Source organism: Leopardus geoffroyi, chromosome C1 (genome assembly GCF_018350155.1).
Source record: "Leopardus geoffroyi isolate Oge1 chromosome C1, O.geoffroyi_Oge1_pat1.0, whole genome shotgun sequence".
Taxonomy (NCBI): Eukaryota; Metazoa; Chordata; class Mammalia; order Carnivora; family Felidae; genus Leopardus; species Leopardus geoffroyi.
In genome coordinates, this window is record NC_059328.1 from 72,069,581 (window position 1) to 72,088,928 (window position 19,348).

The 19,348-nt window shown below is 41.4% G+C and overlaps 1 protein-coding gene across 18 annotated transcripts in view; it reads right to left on the minus strand.

The window, feature by feature from the left end:
* The window catches only part of DDAH1 (dimethylarginine dimethylaminohydrolase 1), a 246,140-nt gene that overhangs the window by 122,653 nt on the left and 104,139 nt on the right, over positions 1-19,348 (minus strand). The window contains exon 1 of one of the 18 annotated variants that reach the window (XM_045478101.1): positions 16,086-16,594. The exons of 14 other annotated variants lie outside the window; for them this stretch is intronic. In XM_045478101.1, coding sequence (XP_045334057.1) covers positions 16,086-16,388 — 303 coding nt within the window. In that variant the 5' untranslated portion in view covers positions 16,389-16,594. Of the gene's footprint in view, positions 1-15,818; positions 15,938-16,085; positions 16,595-19,348 lie in introns of those variants that run through there. 3 more of the 18 variants (XM_045478099.1, XM_045478117.1, XM_045478115.1) reach the window with 3 other exon arrangements.

Consider the following 19,348-nt stretch of genomic DNA (forward strand, 5'->3'; position numbering starts at 1 on the left):
GTATTGACAGGGATGTGGAGAAAAAGGAATTCTTGCTTCACAGTTGACAGGAATGTAAAATGGTGCAGCAACTGTGAAAAGCAGTTGAATTCCTCAAAAAATTAAAAATAGAATTACCACATAATCCAGTAATTCCACTACTGGCTATTTACCCAAAGAAAATGAAAATGCTAATTCAAAAAAAATATACACACTTCTATGTTTATTGCAGCTTTACAACAGCCAAGATATAAAAGCAACCCAAGTCACCACCAACAGATGAATGGATAAAGAAGATGTGTGTGTGTAATGTATATAATGTATATGTGTGTATGTGTGTATATATAATGGAATATTATCCTGTCATAAAAAAGAATGAGATCTTGCCATTTGTGAGAACACAGATGGTCTTGGAGGGTATCATTCATGATAAATGAAGTAAGTCGGACAAAAACAAATACCACATTATTTCATTTATATGTGGAATCTAAAAAACCAAACAAATGAACAACAACAACAACAACAACAACAACAACAACAACAAACCCAAAGCAGAAAAAGACCCATAAATACAGTGAACAAACTGATGTTTGCCAGAAAGGAGAGTAGAGGGATGGGCAAAATGGGTAAAAGGGAGTGGAAGACACAGGCTTCCACTTAAGGAATGAATAATTCACAGGGAAAGAAGGTACAGTATAGGGAATACAGTCAATAGTATTGTAAGAACACTGTATGGTGACAGATGGTAGCTACACTTGTGGTGAGCATAGCATAACATATAGACTTGTTGAATCACTATGTTGGATACCTGAAACTAATGTAACACTGTGTGTCAACTATTCTAAAATAAAAATAATAATAACAATATTGTAATAATGTTGTATAGTGGCTACTCTCCTCTTGAGCACTGTGCAATATATAGAGTTGTTGAATCACTATGTTGTATACCTGAAACTAATGTAACACTGTGTGTCAGCTATTCTAAAATAAAAATAATAATAACAATATTGTAATAATGTTGTATAGTGGCTACTCTCCTCTTGAGCACTGTGCAATATATAGAGTTGTTGAATCACTATGTTGGATACCTGAAACTAATGTAACACTGTGTGTCAGCTATTCTAAAATAAAAATAATAATAACAATATTGTAATAATGTTGTATAGTGGCTACTCTCTTCTTGAGCACTGTGCAATATATAGAGTTGTTGAATCACTATGTTGTAGCACCTAAAATATAAAATTATATGTTAAATATACTTCAATAAAAAGGGTAATAATAAAAAATTTAATAAAATAAAAATTTAAAGTCCTTAAAAATGGAAAACATATTAAATATACAGATACTAGAAACGTGAATTCAAATCTAAACACCCATAAATGAATAGTTCAGGATCAAATGGTAAATTGAAAGGAAGAGATTCTCTAAGTATTCTTTTACCTAGAAGATCAGGGGATGAAGAAGAATTATGGAAAGGGCAGTATCTTTTGATTCAGTTAAGGATGACTTACTCCTACAAAAGTGAAGTGGAGAGAAAGTTAGTGCCCTCCTCAGACCTGCCTGTACAGTAGCCACATAGGTGTTGGGGGATTGATCCAGCTGCCCAAGCAGGCTCAAGCATATGTTCTAATGGTATTCCCAACCTTCTGACATGTTTCAGGTTAAGCCAGCATAGGGGTGCAAAAAGAGCCACAAATCCCAATTGCTAGGCAGAGTCTTATTGTCTAAAGGGTTACGGCAGCAAGGCTGAAGCCAAAGGGATGGAGATCTTTAGTTTCAGGGTGGAAAGTAGCAAGAGTAAAGCACAGTCTCCACCTTAGGGGCTTAAATGACTGACAGCTCTCTAGAAATACAGAAAGCAGATAACATAAGAGGAGGGACTATCACTGACAGAAGAGCTACTCTGTGCACAGTACTGCTAGGCACTTTAACATGTTAATGCATATAGGCATCCTAACAAAGTTACAGATGGTCAATCCCCCCCCCCCCCCCAATTTTTACAGAGGATGAAACTGAAGCTCAACTTGCTCAAGGCTACACAGCTAATAAGCAGTGGAACCATAATTTAAATTCATAGCTGTCCTCTTCCACCCCTGAAGGCAATGGAAAGGAGGAAAAAGCACAGCTCAAGGAATGTCACAGGAATCAGTCTGCCTCCTGAGGCAGTTTAAAAGTACATGTCTCTAGGTACCAGATTTTGTGTGAGGCGTATGCATGTTGGGAATGACAATGACTGAGGCACCTGAGATGATCTGGCACCTCAAGTGATGATGGATTTAGGGAGTGGGGCACACTGAAGATGCCGATGGGCAGATCAGTGCGGGGCATGGGAAAGTAGAATCGGTAGAAGTGAGCCTGGGGTCAACAAAACATAAAAATGTACTGGGTTCTAATGTGGCCCTTTTATTTATTAAAAAAAAAAATTTTTTTTTTCAACGTTTATTTATTTTTGGGACAGAGAGAGACAGAGCATGAACGGGGGAGGGGCAGAGAAAGAGGGAGACACAGAATCGGAAACAGGCTCCAGGCTCTGCGCCATCAGCCCAGAGCCCGATGCGGGGCTCGAACTCACGGACCGCGAGATCGTGACCTGGCTGAAGTCGGACGCTTAACCGACTGCGCCACCCAGGCGCCCCCCTTTTATTTATTTTTTACAAATGTTTATTTGTTCTTGGGGCAGGGGGAAGGGAGGGAGACTGTGAGTGGGGAGGGGCAGAGAGAGAGAGAGAGAGGGGGAGACAGAGAATCCTGAGGCAGGCTCCTCACTGTCAGCGTGGAGCCCAACGCGGGGGCTCAAAATCACAAACCATGTGATCATGACCTAAGCCGAAATCCAGAGTCTGTCACTTAGCTGACTGGGCTACCCAGGCATCCCTAATGTGGCTTTTTTAATAACAGGTGTGCTTTCTAAACACCTGCCATCCTGGCCTGTAATAACACATCATCATAATTTGGTGTACAAATGAAGATATGTCTAAGAATACGGAAATACTCTATAGCATTTATGTGAAGGAGTCCTTAATATTTGAAATGCCTACTTACTGAGAAGAACTCAAAACCTACCATCTACACTGTTTACTTTTCTTCCCTTCCTTTCCATCTCCTGCATTTTGCTGCATTTACACAGTGGCTTTACCTTCCTACTAGGTAATAAAAGGAGACAAACAGCCTATTTGCTCAATGAAAGTCAGTGCCTCTGACACATGCCAAAATTCTATTGTTGCTGCAAACAGCAAAGACTATCAATAAAAGGTAATTTTAGTACTTTTTTAAAGTTTTATCTTGGTCTCCTAGATAAGCAGATTTCAATGGCAAATACATCTTACGTCACAACCCACAACACACTAGTGAACATGTATATATTTGTATGTATATAAATGAAAAAACACCTGGCTGTCTTATGGGTAATGAACGTGCTCCGGTATTTTCAATTCTAGTTCGTTTGCAAGAAAGCAAGCAAAAAGCAGAGTGACCTGCTAGGTGGACTTTATGGTCCACCTATGAGTTGAAACTTGCAATATGAAAATCACTATCCAGACCCAGAATATGAGGATAAATCCATGGTGGCAAAGTAACTCCCCAACAAGAGGAGGGTGAGGGAGGGTAAGAAAGTTCCAGGAACTGCATACACCCTTTCTCCTCCATTGACAGCTCTAAAAAGGGGTGACATCAAGAGGAAGGAAGGATGATATGGAGGTGATCCTGGGCTGAGAGAGCCCAGTGAAAAAGCAGAATTCATTAAAAAAAATATTTCTCCTGGATAGTGGTCCACCAAAATAATGTAACTCAAGAATCTCTCTAATCGGTTTTGATGATCTGCATCACTACCAAGCATTATACACAAGGAAGACATTGTTAGAAAACTGATTTTATCCAAACTTGATACTGAGTGTGTATAAACTGTATGTGCATATGTTGTGTGTTGAAAACAGTCCAAGGGACAGTAGCTGTTACATTTGCAGAGTTTCCAGTCATTAGGCTGACCTCAGGGCAGGCAAGTGTTTTCAGGGAGCGTGGATCGAATCCTAATTGAGCCCTCAGCCATGTTGAGGCCAGCGGGCAACGTCTTGTATGTTTTTCATCATTTACTTTCAAAAAAGTGTTCCAGCCTAAATCCCCATTTCTTCTCCCCCTCACCAAGAAGCTTCTCTCTGGGGACCAGATTAGAAGCAATATTCGTCCCCAGTTCTCTTGCAAACCACTCCGAGGCTTCAGTTATCCAGCTCAGTGCTCACAAAGAAAAATGTTGTCATAGACATGACAACTGCACTACCCATTTTTTCTCACGTAAACATAGTTCCAAGATGCACAATCCCAAGCCCTTTTTCTACAAACACACAATTTCTCCAGTCACAGCAACACACTGTTTGCCTCTATTATCATTCCCTTACCGAAATCTTGACAGCACTCCTTTTGAGGGGGACAAAAGAGCAGGTGTGAGAGTACACTCCACTCTCAGGACGAGGCTGCTCAGCTGTGAAGGGGGTGGGGGGGGGTTTACCATTGGAAATCGGGTACCGTTTTCCTGTAATCACAGACTAACTTGTTCCTAACCAAATACACTTTGTCAGAATGAACCCAAACCTGTATGTCAGTCCAAATGACTCATACTTAATGAGCACCAACACTCACAAATATTGCTGAAATGGGTTACTTGAGGAAGAAAATTAAATTTCATTTGGGCGTTCTTCTGTAAAGGCTGGATTTACACCTATTCAGTGTTGCACAAGTGTGAAAGAAAAATGGTGAAACCAGTGATTTTCAAGGTTCCTGCCAGGCCTTTAGTCAGTGGTCTGAAAATGATGTGAACATTAAAATTATGTTTTAGGACATTCTGCATTTTGAAATATTCTGGGGTTCTTTGAACAACAACAACAAAAAAGTGTTCTGAGTTTCCATCTCTAGTGGAATGGAAATCCTGACATTAGACACTGAGGCTTCCTGGGGTCAATGCAGATAGCTTCCACCTGGAGGCTGCTGGCAGGAAAATGTCAGGAGTCACCCCTCTGGACGCAAGGAACTCTGTGGTTCAGTTCTGTGGCGTCACCACAGAATCCACTCTCAAAAAAATGAAAAAGGTGCCCATTCAAATGGAAACCATGCTTGCCCATTTTAATCAATGTAACCTTCCCTTAACTGGCTTAGAATGTTACCAAAGGAGAGGCAGAATTAGTGTCTAGAAAATGGTCGAGTTGACAGTCTTTCTCCTCCTCATGTTCCTCAAGTAAACTTTTTTTTCTCCCCTGAATGGACAGGGGTACAAATAGCCAGAAGGTTCCATTTCTAACCTAGGTAAATGGAAATAAAATGTGACTTGATATACATAAACATTTGGGATTTTTGCCATGATTCCCAGATCCCAACTGGACAACAGGCATGGTCCTCCAGAATTTCTATGAAGAGGCTGAAAGTTGCAATCTGGTTGAAAGGAGATACAGTGGGTTTTCACTTTTTTTTTTTTTTTTTGCCAATTATCTACAGCAAGGAATGTATTTTATATACGTAATTAGTATACATACAAACACAAATGTATCAAAATGAAAAAAGTTTCATGACAGTGTATTTATCCTACTATGTTGCAGTGCACTCTGACATTTTCTATTGATTCTGTTACAATAAAAATAAAAGGACTGGTCATGACCCACTGAATTGATTTCATGACCCCTCTATGATGGCTGGAGAGCAGCACTTTGAAAACACACACACAACTATACAGGAAGCCTTGTCTTGAAGCTGTGCTCTATTCATTGTTAAACTACTCACATGGGGTGGCCTGGGGAAGCTTGGAGACTAGGGGAGGCTGAAAGCTTTAGACATGCTTAGTTTGAGCGTAATGTAAAAATGAAATCAGTACCCTTTGTGACTAGGGTACTTCTCTCTCTCAACACTGTATTTTTTGCAGAAAGAGGAGCTGGAAAACCTGGGTCCCTGCTAGAGGACTAAGATGGCATAAGAAAAGTCAGAAGAATACCAAAAGCAAGAGCAAAATGGTTTCACTACCTCAAAATAAACCACTAGATTTTAATTTCTCCACAGAAAACTCTTGAATTGGAAAATATGTTTATATCACAAGTGACCTAAAATATGACCCAAAGCTGAACTATAGTTCTTTCTTTGTAAAATGATGGTTCCCTAGGACTAAAAAAAAAAGTAACAATTAAGAGAATAAAGTGGATGTGTTTTTCTTCCATTAGTATCTTTTAACTGCACCAAGATTATTAATTTTAGCTCTTTGAATGATTTCAGACAAAGAATGTCCAAGTTTACCACAAGCATATCTCCAAGTTTTAAAAATAATTACATCAATATCTTACTGTTAACAATATTAAATTATACATAGCTATAGAAAGAGCCTAAATGTCCATCAACTGATGAATGGATAAAGAAGATGTAGTTTACATATACAATGGAACGGTACTTGGCAATGAGAAAGATTGAAATCTGGCCATTTGCAGCAACGTGGATGGAACTGGAGGGTACTATGCTAAGTGAAATAAGTCAGTTAGAGAAAGACAGATACCATATATTTTCACTCGTGTGATCTTGAGAAACTTAACATAAGACTGTGGGGGAGGGGATGGGGAAAAAATAGTTACAAACAGAGAGGGAGGGAGGCAAACCATTGAGACTCTTAAATACTGAGAACAAACTGAGGGTTGATGGGGGGTGGGGGAGAGGGGAAAGAGGGTGATGGGTATTGAGGAAGGCACATGCTGGGATGAGTACTGGGTATTGTACGGAAACCAATTTGACAATAAATTATATTTTAAAAATTATACATAGGTAACTACAGAAAAGCCACATTTAAATGGGTATCTTTTTTCTCTCTTTATTCAGAAAAATAACATGCAGTTTTGGAAGACAAAAGTCAAAATTTAGAAAACAGAGCTCCAAATGTAGCACCAGGAGTGGAAGTCAACACATATGTAAGAAGAGTTTATAAGAAAGAACTGCCATGGGCATGTCTAGCAAAAAACACAGCTTCCAGAACATATTTCATATCCACTTGCTCTTCATTTCTTCAGGCCATTGATTCACGTTTGCCACAGACACATCAAGTGGCAGACACTGATGAAAGTCATGGGATGATAGAAATTGTGTGGGTCTAGGGATATCATACTCTTCCAATGGCTTTTATCTAAAGCTTTCTATACAAAAAAACTACTTTTCAAGTATGTTATGAATGGTTAAGGAAGCTGAGCTTTTGAAACAGAGTAAATTGAGCTTCATCTCATAATGGAGTATCACTAGCAAGACATAAGTTTTATGATTGGTTAGTTAAGTAGCACAAATATAATGTCTCAGGTTGAATAAAAACGAGTATTTTTTATTCATCAAACCCTCATCTCACCTCACAAATGTAAATTATCAACATTGCCCCATCAATTTTTCCACATCTCTTATCCTTCTCTCACCCACCATGTCCCATCTCAACATGACCTGAGATCCAGAAAGAAAGCAGAGCATCTCCAAATTGTAAAGAATACTAGATATTCATATCAAGGCAAAAAGTCAAAACCGGCATCCCCCAACCTCTAGGATGGCGTTATATCCCTACCACGTTGCCTTTCACAGCATGTACAAAATTCAACTCTGCCAAGATGGAGAGATTTGTAAATAAAACCACATTTTGACAGCAAAGAGGAAATAGTTTTCTCTTATCTTGACTGGATAATGTTACATATATCTATATACTATGGGATGTCATATTTGCCTGATACATCCTAATGTGACAAATTTGGGGCCAAAGAGGAAAAATTACTGCGTCTGCAAGATGGCATGCTAGCAACCTCAAGAAATAAGTGGACAATTAGGAATAGGTTGTGCTTGGGAACCAAATCCCTTTAGGCCCCAAACAGGAAATGGTTAAGGATATAGTTCTCTGGGTGAACTTGGAGCTACAGATCCAAAATCTCAAAGTTCTGAGAGGGCATAGGTGGGCTTTTTTCAATCCTGCATCCTTTTCAACATTAATGAAATTAATTTTTACTGGAGTATCACCCTCATTCTACTTCATAGTGCTCTCTATCTCTGGAAGGCTGTCCTCTCTGACTTCTCCCATTACTTCTAGCTCAATAATCTCTTCTGAGAGGTCCTGGTGTGGGTCAGATATACCTCCTCGTAGTTTCCATAGCACCAGAGAGAACTCTGTCGTGAAACCTCTCCCCTTGTTCTGCAAGCATCTGCCACCAGTCTGCATCCTTGGTGAACTGTGAGATCCTGAGGGCAGCAGTGAGATCTAATTCATCTCTGTCTCCCTAGCACCAAACGTTGGGTCTGGCATGTAGGAGACAGTTGTTGAATGCATAAACATACAGGAGTCATGTAACTACTATTGCTTTACTTGAAAAGCACAGTCATTTTTAATGCAATCATGCACTCATAATTCAGCTTCATCTCATAATGGATCATCATTAGCAAGGCATGAGTTTATATGATTGGTTAATTAAGTAGGACAAGTATAATGTTTCAGGTTGAATAAAAACCAGTATTTTTTATTCATCAAACCCTCATCTCATCTCACAAATGTAAGTTTATCAACACTGCCCCATCAATTTTTCCACATCTCTTATCCTTCTCTCACCCTCCATGTCCCATCTGAACAGGACCTGTAAGCAAATTAGAAAACTCTAATATTCCTTAAACAAGATCAAAGAAATCAAATACATATTTTTAATTAAGGCAAAGGTTTATTTAATCACACATATTCAAATAAAGCAACATACTGATGTATTCATCTTCACTATAATGACAATTTACTCCTATGAGCGCACCTACTTGCAAAAGCAGCTTAGAGGTTGTATTCTCTTTAATTTGCTAACATAAACTAAGTTAAGTTTGCCCACAGTGATTTAAACCGACCCTGTAATAATGTATACTTTCATCTTTTTAGTCTGCTGTGCTTTTTCCTCTGGTCATGCTTGCTTGGATGACCTAAACATTTAGAAACAGGAGTCTAAAGTCTGATGATTTATTCTTTCCATGTGATACTACTGCTCCTTCAGCATTCAGCTTCAGGAAGACAATGTACATTATTAAACTGTTTGACAATGATGAAGTGAACTAGGATGGCATCATATGCACGCATTTTAAATGGGATTTGTTGTTTGAGACTACTCCTGCTTGTCCATTTGGATGAAAAGTGCCTACTTATGAAATGGGCCTGAGGACTCTAACAGATGTAATACCTCATACCAGTTTAGGGAAAGCAATAAAAGCTAACTTCAAAGGTGAGGGGAGCATTGTGATGGAACACTGGGGATTTATTTATGGTAAATAAATATTTATTGACTATCTGGAATGAACAACACGCCATGTTCTATACCAGATACGAATGAAACTTCTCCTTCTCTCATTAAAATTTCAGTCATTTTAACTTTAATTATGATACCCCTTGAGCAGGAGAATGAACTCTACCACATGTCCAGTTAGAAAAATGAGGCTTTCTGAAGTGGTTACAGAGTTGAACAGCAAATGCCAGTAAAATAGGTAACAACCAGCACTCAGTTTTTAAACATGCATCTCCAGATTTATAGTGAGATTCATAAGAGGCCATGAATAATTTATTTATGAGGCAAAATCAATGGAAGGTAAATCTATTTGTTTGAAAGTCTTAAGTACATTTTTCTGTGTTGAGGCATATAGTAATGGATAGATAGACATCATTACTCTAATAAAACTAATTTTGAAGAAATATGAGCTCAACAAGAATTTAAATACATGCAAAAGCAATTTTCCAGCATATCTGAATTATAGGGATCCATCTCTGCCTTCTTAGTTTTATAACGATTCTCTAATGATTCTAGGAATCTCTGCAGAAAGCTCATTTTCAGCTAATAGTATCTAATAGAAGTCACTCCCTACTCATCATTACATTCTTTATTTTCAAGGCTTTCAAGATCAACTGCATGGGAATAGATTGCATTATATAATAGATGTACTCCAGTTTCCAAGACATATCAATTTCCAAACATTCATTGCCAAGGCCAAATAGAGTCAAAAAAGAAACATCCTGAAAAGGAGCAGTTGTTCTATCCAGTTGGAGGTGACAGTTTATCACTAACTATTAATCCGCTGTCATGGAAAGAGCCTCCAGCACATTCACTTCCATCTTGGTGAGAGTAAGAGTAATTTCTAATTATGGCTTAGGGCAGTTTTCTCACCTGATGTTAAAAAGAAGTTTGAGGAAATGTGTGCATTTAAAAAAAAGCAATCGTCCAGCCTCCTGGTAAACAACACAATTCTGGACAAATTGTGCCTAGGCAATTCTGGGGTTTCATCAAGGGATACAGGAGTACTGATGCATAGGGGCACTTGTACCCCAATGTTTATAGCAGCACTCTCAACAATAGCCAAATTGTGGAAAAAGCCTGTATGTCCATCAACTGATGAATGGATAAAGAAATTGTGGTTTATATACACAATGGAGTACTATGTGGCAATGAGAAAGAATGAAATATGGCCCTTTGTAGCAACGTGGATGGAACTGGAGAGTGTTATGCTAAGTGAAATAAGCCATACAGAGAAAGACAGATACCATATGTTTTCACTCTTATGTGATCCTGAGAAACTTAACAGAAACCCATGGGGGAGGGGAAGGAAAACAAAAGAAAAAAAAGAGGTTAGAGTGGGAGAGAGAGCCAAAGCATAAGAGACTCTTAAAAACAGAACAAACTGAGGGTTGATGGGGGGTGGGAGGGAGGGTAGGGTAGGTGATGGGCATTGAAGAGGGCATCTTTTGGGAGGAGCACTAATTTGGAATAAATTCATATAATAAAAAAATAAAATAAAATAAAATAAAATAAAATAAAATAAAATAAAATAAAATAATTCTGGGGTTTCATGTAAATGACCAGATAATTATTTTTTAACTAAAATGAAAATAATCTACTCTCATTTATGAGATGACGGAAGTAAAACATTCACTTCGTTAATATCCAACTGAGATTATGTATTGTTAGCTGTATAAAATGGGATTCAGGTAGTTGTTTTGTATTGATTTAGTGTTCTGTTATGATTAACCACAACCGGCTACAAGCACTTCAAGCAAAAATGACCTTCACATTTTCATGAAAACCTCAGTTTTGTCACTTATTGGTTGTGTGTCTTTGGACAACTTACTTAACTCTGGTTACCTAAGCCTCAGTTTCCTTCTTTTAAATAAAGCTAATAATAAATACCATGTTTTGCAATTCACACACACACATAACTTGGCACATGTTAGCTAGTCATTAGACATTGGCTTCATATTCAATTTGCCTCTGGGATCAAAAGGGTTATGCTTTTAGCCTAACCAAAGAATATACCCAGGGCCAAAATACGTAGATCCAAACAGTTAAGTGCTCTAATAAAAGGGGAATTTCTATCGAAATATGTATTGCTCACTCTTTCCATTTATACCTCCCTGCCCTACCTTAATGTCTAATTCCACTTTTGAGATTTATTACTGTGCTATGCATTGCCTTCCTAAAGAGGTCCCTAAAAATGCAAATGGTCCAGGAAAGGATAATTAAAGCCATTCTCACACCTGTGAGAATGAGTCTCTGTTTTTTTCTCTCCTAGACAAAATATTCCACATACCAATCCTTGATACCTGGTAAAGGATAAAATAACTCTCAAAGAGGGGTTAAAGGGCACAGGATATACTTTACAATTTTGCTTGAGTAGCCTTTGTCAGTTAATCATTTATTAGGTACTAAAAACCTGCTAGAAGGAAAAATCAAGAAAATGGTATTAAAAGTTGCCTCTAAGAAAGGGAACCAGGTAGTCAGGTACAAGAGCAGGGAGACAACTTCACTGCATATTTATCCTCTTACACCTTTTCATTTTGGTATTGCAGAAGTGTATAATTTATCCAAAATTTTTAATTTTTTAAAAACCCAATTCTCACACCCTGTCACTTGTCTTACATTAGCTCTTAGGTATTTGTTTATAGGACATTGACATTTGTAAACTGACTTTTTTTCCTTCAGAAATTAAGCTGGATTCATTTAAAATATGACTGGTTCTCCGAGTGCCTGGATGGCTCAGTTGGTTAAACATCCAACTCTTAATTTCAGCTGAGGTCATGATCTCACAGTCACGAGATGGAGCCTGTGTTGGTCGGGCTCCACGGTGGTCATGGAAAAAGAGTCTCTCTTTTCCTCTCCCTTTGCCCCTCCCCACTTATACATGAGCATGCACACACACACTCTCTCAAAAACTAAAAAAAAAAAAAAAAAAAAGACTAGTTCTAAAAGCTAATTGATTTGTCTTTAAAGTATTAAACATTAAAATATTCCTATTCATGAAGACACAGAATTATGAGACACTTAACATTATTTGCTGACTCTGTACACAGTTTTCTTCACTAAAACTTAAGCTTCCTGCAGATAGTGTCTGTGTTTTATTAATCTTGGGAGGCCCCATTGTGGCAAACACTGCTTTCACAGAGGGGTATTTTCTTGAGTTCGGTTCTCAGTCCTTTCTTCCAAGAAAGAAAAGTCATTAAATATAACATGACGCTTTGATAAAGAAGGATTTCTCAGGATTTTTATAAAAACAAGCAAAATAATAAGAGACAGAGTTAGGGGAAAGGAGAGGAAGAGTAAAACAGTTATAAGTCACCTGCACTTATAATGAAACTTTTAGGGCTCTATTAATTGAGAATGCTTGCAAAACACCAAATATGTCATAAGGAGGGAAATCTAAGGTTGACCTAAAGTCATGGACACACTTGTTCAAAAAGATATTTGCTGCATGACTCTTGTGTGCAAGGTCCTGGTTATAAAATGTTGAAGAATGTAGATGTGATCCCTGCCCTGACAGTTTTCATAACAGTGGAGGGATACAGAAAGGTAAACCAGGCCATTATCATAAAGTATGACAAATACCACAGAAGGGAGTGCAGAGAGTCATAGGTGCTCATAAAAGGAGAGCCAACCCTAGACTTGGTTGTCTAGTATCACAGTGGTTGTGACTAGAGCTTGAGTCCTACAGACCTGAGTTCAAATCCTGGTTTCACTGGTTCTACTCTATGATCCTGGCCAATGATTTAATCCATCTAAGCCTCAATTCCATCAACTTGAAAGTAAGAATAATGATAGCCCTGAGATCTAAGAGTTGATGTGAGCATTCATTGAAACCTGTGACATAAATCTGACACAATGTTTGGCAGATGGCAAGCACCCGAGAGAGAATAGCTAGTAATATTAATGATACCAGTAAGCTGAGAAGTGCTGCATGAATAGGAACAGCTAAGTAAAATGGAGAAGAGGAAAGAGGCGGAATGTCCCAGAAAAAGGAGAAATGTATGCCTAGAAAAGCAACAGCATGGTGAGCTTTAGTGAAAGAAGCTGGCTTGAGCCAAAGGGTTGGTAGGCACCTGGGGTAGGGTCAGAGATGCGACAGAAGATGGAAAAGCAAGAGAGTCCAGTTCAATGGGGTCATAAAGCTTAATAGGGGTCCCTCAAGAAGTTTCATCGTAGCAGGGACAGGATCAGATTTGAGTTTTAGAAAGACCAGCTTAGTTACAGTGTGAAGAATGGAATGGAGAATAAGGAGACAGAAGGCAAGGGTATCAGTGGCAATAATCTTAAAATAATGCCTTAGTCGTTGTGGAATTTCAGTTAGAGAGTCAAGTATTGCATGAAAAATATATACAACAGTACAAAGAAGGCCTTGAAGTAATTACTATCAGCTTGTAATATCAGCTAGTTAGGATTTCATTTATTCATTTATTCACTCAACAACTAAGGCAGTAAACTGGTATTGTGAGCAATTTCAAAGAGTGTTAGTTACCCTGCATAGCCCTGCTTTCCAGAAGCACCCCATCTAATACAACTGCCCGTATCTCTCTCTCTGGCTGGAAGGTTTGCTACTCTGCTGATTCAGATCATGTGCAATGGCAAAGGTGTTTTTGGGAGACCACGTGTACCTGCAGGAAACTCAAGCTGGGAGGAAGTGCTACAAAGCAGATTAGGATGGATCCTAAGGTATGCAGATGACTCCCCTTCACCCTGGGAAGGAGAAATGTCACTGTAATGTCACATCACTATATAGTAGACTTCTCACTGCTCAAGAAGAAGCAAATCTTCCATGACCTAATATTAAGTGAATAATAACCAGCATTCATGAAATGTCCTATCCTATAAATTTCAGATAGATTAATAAATTTATTACAACCACTTTATGAAATAGGTATTATTATGTCCACTTTTCAGGTGAGAAAAATGAGGCAAGAGACACTACCCAAGGCCACAGAACTGGATGCAGTCTGATGATCCTACCCACTACACCATGTGGCCTCTGGCAGGGGGCCACCAGACCGATATAAGACTGAAGCCATTCCAAAATGTATGCCTCAAAAACTGACAGAGAAAGATCACTGCCCACTTTAGCACTGGGAAGGCCAAACTTGGGAAGGTTTTATTACAGGAATAAAATGAAATGGATGATTAAATATGTGACAGTATGTTGACAGGAAATTGGATTACTTTCATCAAATGAGTACCATTTTGAAAAGGTTTCTGAAATCTTTTACTCTTTTAAGCATAAACCACAATTGTGTCATATGGCCTAGGACATACTAGAAAGTATTCAAATGGCGTTACATGCTTATCAGTTTAAAATAGAGTGGGCCATCTCACAAACCCAAAGGTGTGGCAAAGAAAATAAAAAGGTAAAGTGAAAAAGACCCATTACTCTTTTTGTTTTCTGCTAAGGCAGGGTGGAAAAAAAGATAAATTGTCTCAGTAAGACTTAAGTGGAATATGCTTATTCTTTCTGCCCATGTATGGTTCTATCAACTAACTAGCGAAGCATGTGTAGAATAAGCATATTCAAAAAAAATTGTTTTAATGTTTATTTATTTTTGAGAGAGAAAGAGAGCGAGCAAGCCAGGGAGGGGCAGAGAGAGGGGGAGCCACAGAATCCAAAGCAGGCTCCAGGCTCTGAGCTGTCAGCACAGAGCCTGATGCGAGGCTTGAGATCATGACCTGAGCCGAAGTCGGAGGCTTAACCCACTGAGCCACCCAGGCGCCCTTAGAACAAGCATATTTTAACCATAAGCTCTACGGGGGCATTTCCAATGTGAATTGAATAAAGACAAAATAGAAGAAAAAAATCCCGAACCGCCCAGTTATGAAAGAAAACACCAGCTTCTTGCAATGCCACTCGATGCAATAGCAACGGAGAGTCGAGCTTGGGCTCTTAGCCGGGCAATAAGGGGAATCCCAGGCCAGATGGCTTTTTAAAATCCATTCTCACTGTCTCTCTTCACCAACCTACCTCGGGTTTAAAGCAATCACAGCCATTTTCCCAAGCTGCAATATTTTAAAGGAGTCTCTTTTCCTTGAGAACACAAAAAGCTCTAATTGTTAGAAGTTTAAAAACACAGAGAATAAAGATCATGGAATCTGTGAAACAACCATTTCTAATTAAACACAGACACACACCCCCAGCACTCTACCCTGAGTACAGCTTTTCACACCTAGCCTATTCACGAACACATTATTCACAGCTCACCAACAAACCATTCTCCTTACAATCTGCTGGACTCACTCCTCACCACTCAAAAGTAACTCGGGACGCCCTAGGTCTGTGGGCGCCGACACCCGCTTAGTTCATCTGCCCCGCGCTGGTCCGAAAACCCTAGGCAAGGCTAGGGGGCTTCAGTGTCACCAACTGGCGCTGCCCCCCACCCCCTCCGGGAGTCCTCGCCCGGCATCCGCCCGCCCGCCTGGAACAGTCACCCTCCCTGCCCCTGCTCCCTCGGAAACGCTCCGAGTTGCATCGTCTTTGCCACTGTTTAATCTTTCCAAATAAAAATGTCTGTGAGGTGGATTCCCCACCCCACCCACCTGCCGGAGTCCGCACAACCACACTCAGTCGGGTCGTCTTGGAGGCACCCAAGCTGTGCCGACAGCCCGGAGGCGTGAACAATGAACTTCTCTCTCTTTCTCTCTCTGACTCTCTCTCTCAGACACACCCTCTCCCCCAAATGAGAAGTTTTAAACTAGCCCGGGGGCCAATTCCGCGATTCCGCCTGCAACTGGGGCGCGGGCGGCGGGGGAGGGACCGGTGCGCGTCCCCGGCCGCGCCCCTCGCGTGGCCGGGCGGGCACTCACCTCCTTCCTCCGGCTTGGCGCCCCGGGTCGGGTGATGAGGGCCGTCTCCTCGCACACCACGGCCACGTCTTCCACGAACACGCAGTCGGGGAGGCTTTCGTCGGCTGGCAGCTTCACCACCTGCAGCCCCAGCTTACTGCCCAGCACGCCCACGTAGAGCTGATGCTGCCGCTCGGCACGGGCGAAATCCACCTCGTCGCCCTTGGCGCGCCTCAGCGCGTGCTGGCAGAGGGACTCGGGCAGCGCCCGCACCACGGCATGGGTGGCCCGGCCGAAGGCGGCGGGGTGGCCGAGCGCTGCCATGGCTCCAGGAGGCTGCGGGGCGGCGGCGGGGGCGCGGCGGCCGGGTCCTCCCGCGGGCAGCGCGCAGAGCCTGCGAGCGCCCGGCGGCTTCCCTTGGCAGCAGATGAATGTGATGCAGAAAGAGCCCCGCTCGCGCCCGGAGCCCTGCCCGCGCGACTGAGCATGCCCAGAGCTCCCGGCGCCGGCCCGCGCGCAGCCCGCGCGCCCACCCCGGCGCTCTCGGGTTTTGCGGCAGCCTAGGTGGGGGTTGTAGTGGCGAGCACCGCACGAAGAGTGGGCTCGCGGAGGCGGCGGAGGGAGCGGGGAGCGAGCGAGCCGTGCGCAGGTGGGGGACCTCGGTGGACCTCGGTGGACCCGGCCCTGACGTTACCTGTATTCCGCCGCAGGTGCACACCTCACATCAGCCCCAAGGCGCACGTGGAGAGCGTGCAGTGCTCTGGGCAGAGTGACTGGAGGGCTTCTCGGGGGTCAAGAGGCAAGGGATAGGATGATGCCTCCGTGGTTAAATACTTTGACCTCTCTCCCTACTCTCTTGGCCCCAGGTTGCCCAGCACGTGGTACCACCCCCACTTCCTGGCGTGAGAATCTCTCTCTCTTCGTACCCAAGTCCGCCAATGACCCCTCACCCCAGGTGAGACTCGCGATTATAAAAAGTGTGCGTTTCTTCCCGTCTGTGATAAAGAGGAAGAGTCCAAAAACACACGTAGAGAAAAACAGACATATAGAAACTCAAGAGTATTTCAAGGACTGTCCGTTGTCACGAACAATGTGATTCTGGTGTGTTTGTCTCCAGGGGCCGCAGACTAGGGGAGGCAAAGACCAAGCACGCTTTCCCCACTACAGAGAAGCGCTCACCTTGCGTAGCGTCAGGCTACATAGCATCACAACTTCTCATCCCTGGAAAAGGTTTCCAGCCTTCTCCCTGGCCTTCCCCTCACGCCTGTACAGGCTCCGTGCAATTTCTCCTGGTATTTGTTGAATGTTTCTTTTTCCATACTCCTTAGGGAATGTCTTTCTCTTCTTAATGGCACTTAATGCCTATTTTTCTCCTCTTACATATCGTAGATTAAATCATCCATGAATTCTGTTTCTTTTGAGGGGAAGATCCACTTCAAAACCCAGACCCTAGCTCCAAAATAATCTCAGGTAATAATCTTGTTTCCTCATATTCTGTAGCACATTTCTAATTTAAAGATTGATTAGATCATAGAACAATAGATTTGAATGAGACATCAGAAATCCTCTAACTTCCCACCCAGTGGTCCTGAATTCCAGCTAGAACATCTATGAAAATCATCAGATCTTAAAACATTTTATTTAAAACAAATTTTTAATGTTTATTTTTGAGAGAGAGAGAGAGAGAGCGAGTGCGCACGCAAGTGGGGGGAGGGGTGCGGAGAGTCGGACTCACGGAATCTGAAGCAGGCTCCGGGTTTTGAGCCCAACAACATGGGGCTCAAACTCAGGAGCCTTGAGATCATGACCTGACCTGAAGTCAGATGCTCAACTAACTGAGCCACCCAGGTGCCCCAGATCTTAAAACATTTTAAACCTCTCTTACTTACAAAGCGTATTCTACTTTTGAGGAGCTATAATGGTTAAAATCTTCATTTTGGGCTTAAAACCCACTGGTCCCTGTTCTGTCTTCTAGCCTTACCTAATAGGCTAGTATTCTTTCACATTACTTGAAGACAGTTCTAATATCTACACTGCCTGACACCACCCTCCCACCCACCATCTTGACCCCTTCTAGGCCTTGAGCCTGAACCACCAAAAAGTAACTAGTGATTTGGTTTCTAACATTCTGGTCATCTTGTTTTTGACACACACCAGTTCGCCTGTATCCCTTTAAATCATGGTATCTGGCCAGATTTCATTCTTTCTCATTGCCACGTAGTATTCCATTGTGTATATAAACCACAATTTCTTTAATCCATTCATCAGTTGATGGACATTTAGGCTCTTTCCATAATTTGGCTATTGTTGAAAGTGCTGCTATATGAAATATGGCCTTTTGTATAAATGTGGATGGAACTGGAGAGTGTTATGCTAAGCGAAATAAGTCATGCAGAGAAAGACAGATACCAGATGTTTTCACTCTTATGTGGATCCTGAGAAACTTAACAGAAGACCATGGAGGGGGGGAGGAAGAAAAAAAAAAGTTAGAGAGGGAGGGAGCCAAAGCATAAGAGACTCTTAAAAACTGAGAACAAACTGAGGGCTGATGGGGGGGTGGGAGGGAGGGGAGGGTGGTTGATGGGTATTGAGGAGGGCACCTGTTGGGATGAGCACTGGGTGTTGTATAGAAACCAATTTGACAATAAATTTCATATTTAAAAAAAATAAAAATAAATAAAATGTTATGTAGAAAAAAAAAAAATCATGGTATCTGGAATGGAAACAATTCTTCCTGTGTGTTGTGACCAGCACAGATGACAGCAGGATCCTTGTTCCAGATGCTAGGCTTCTGTTAGCACTGCCTAAGATTGTATTCACTTTTTAAATGATCCAGTGCTAAGGCTTAGGCCATAGGCTTCTTGCCAGAATTCTGGCAAGTTTTTAGCAAATGTGGGTTTCTAGAAGCAGATCTGAGGATCCTGGAATGATTGTCCCAACTGAGCCTGGAGGAGATGTGATTTGCTTTCTCTCACCTGTCTCAAAGCTGACTTGAATTTACCCAGATGACGTACTTCTCAGCTTCAAAAGTGAAGTGTCTTAAGTGAAGGGCAGCTCTGACCCTGACACAGGAGAGTGTGGCCAAAAGTAAAATAACAAACCTTTAAGACCTACTTGGGGGCAAAACTCTTAGGGGCCCCAGGTAGCTTAGTGTCAGAAATCACTTAATGGCGGCCTTAGACAGGAGATTCCCACTAATGCTACAGCTGAAAGCTAACCCATGCGCTGACGTTGCCCTTCGTTCCCTCCTTTACCCAACATTGATGCTACATCCGCTTCTAATT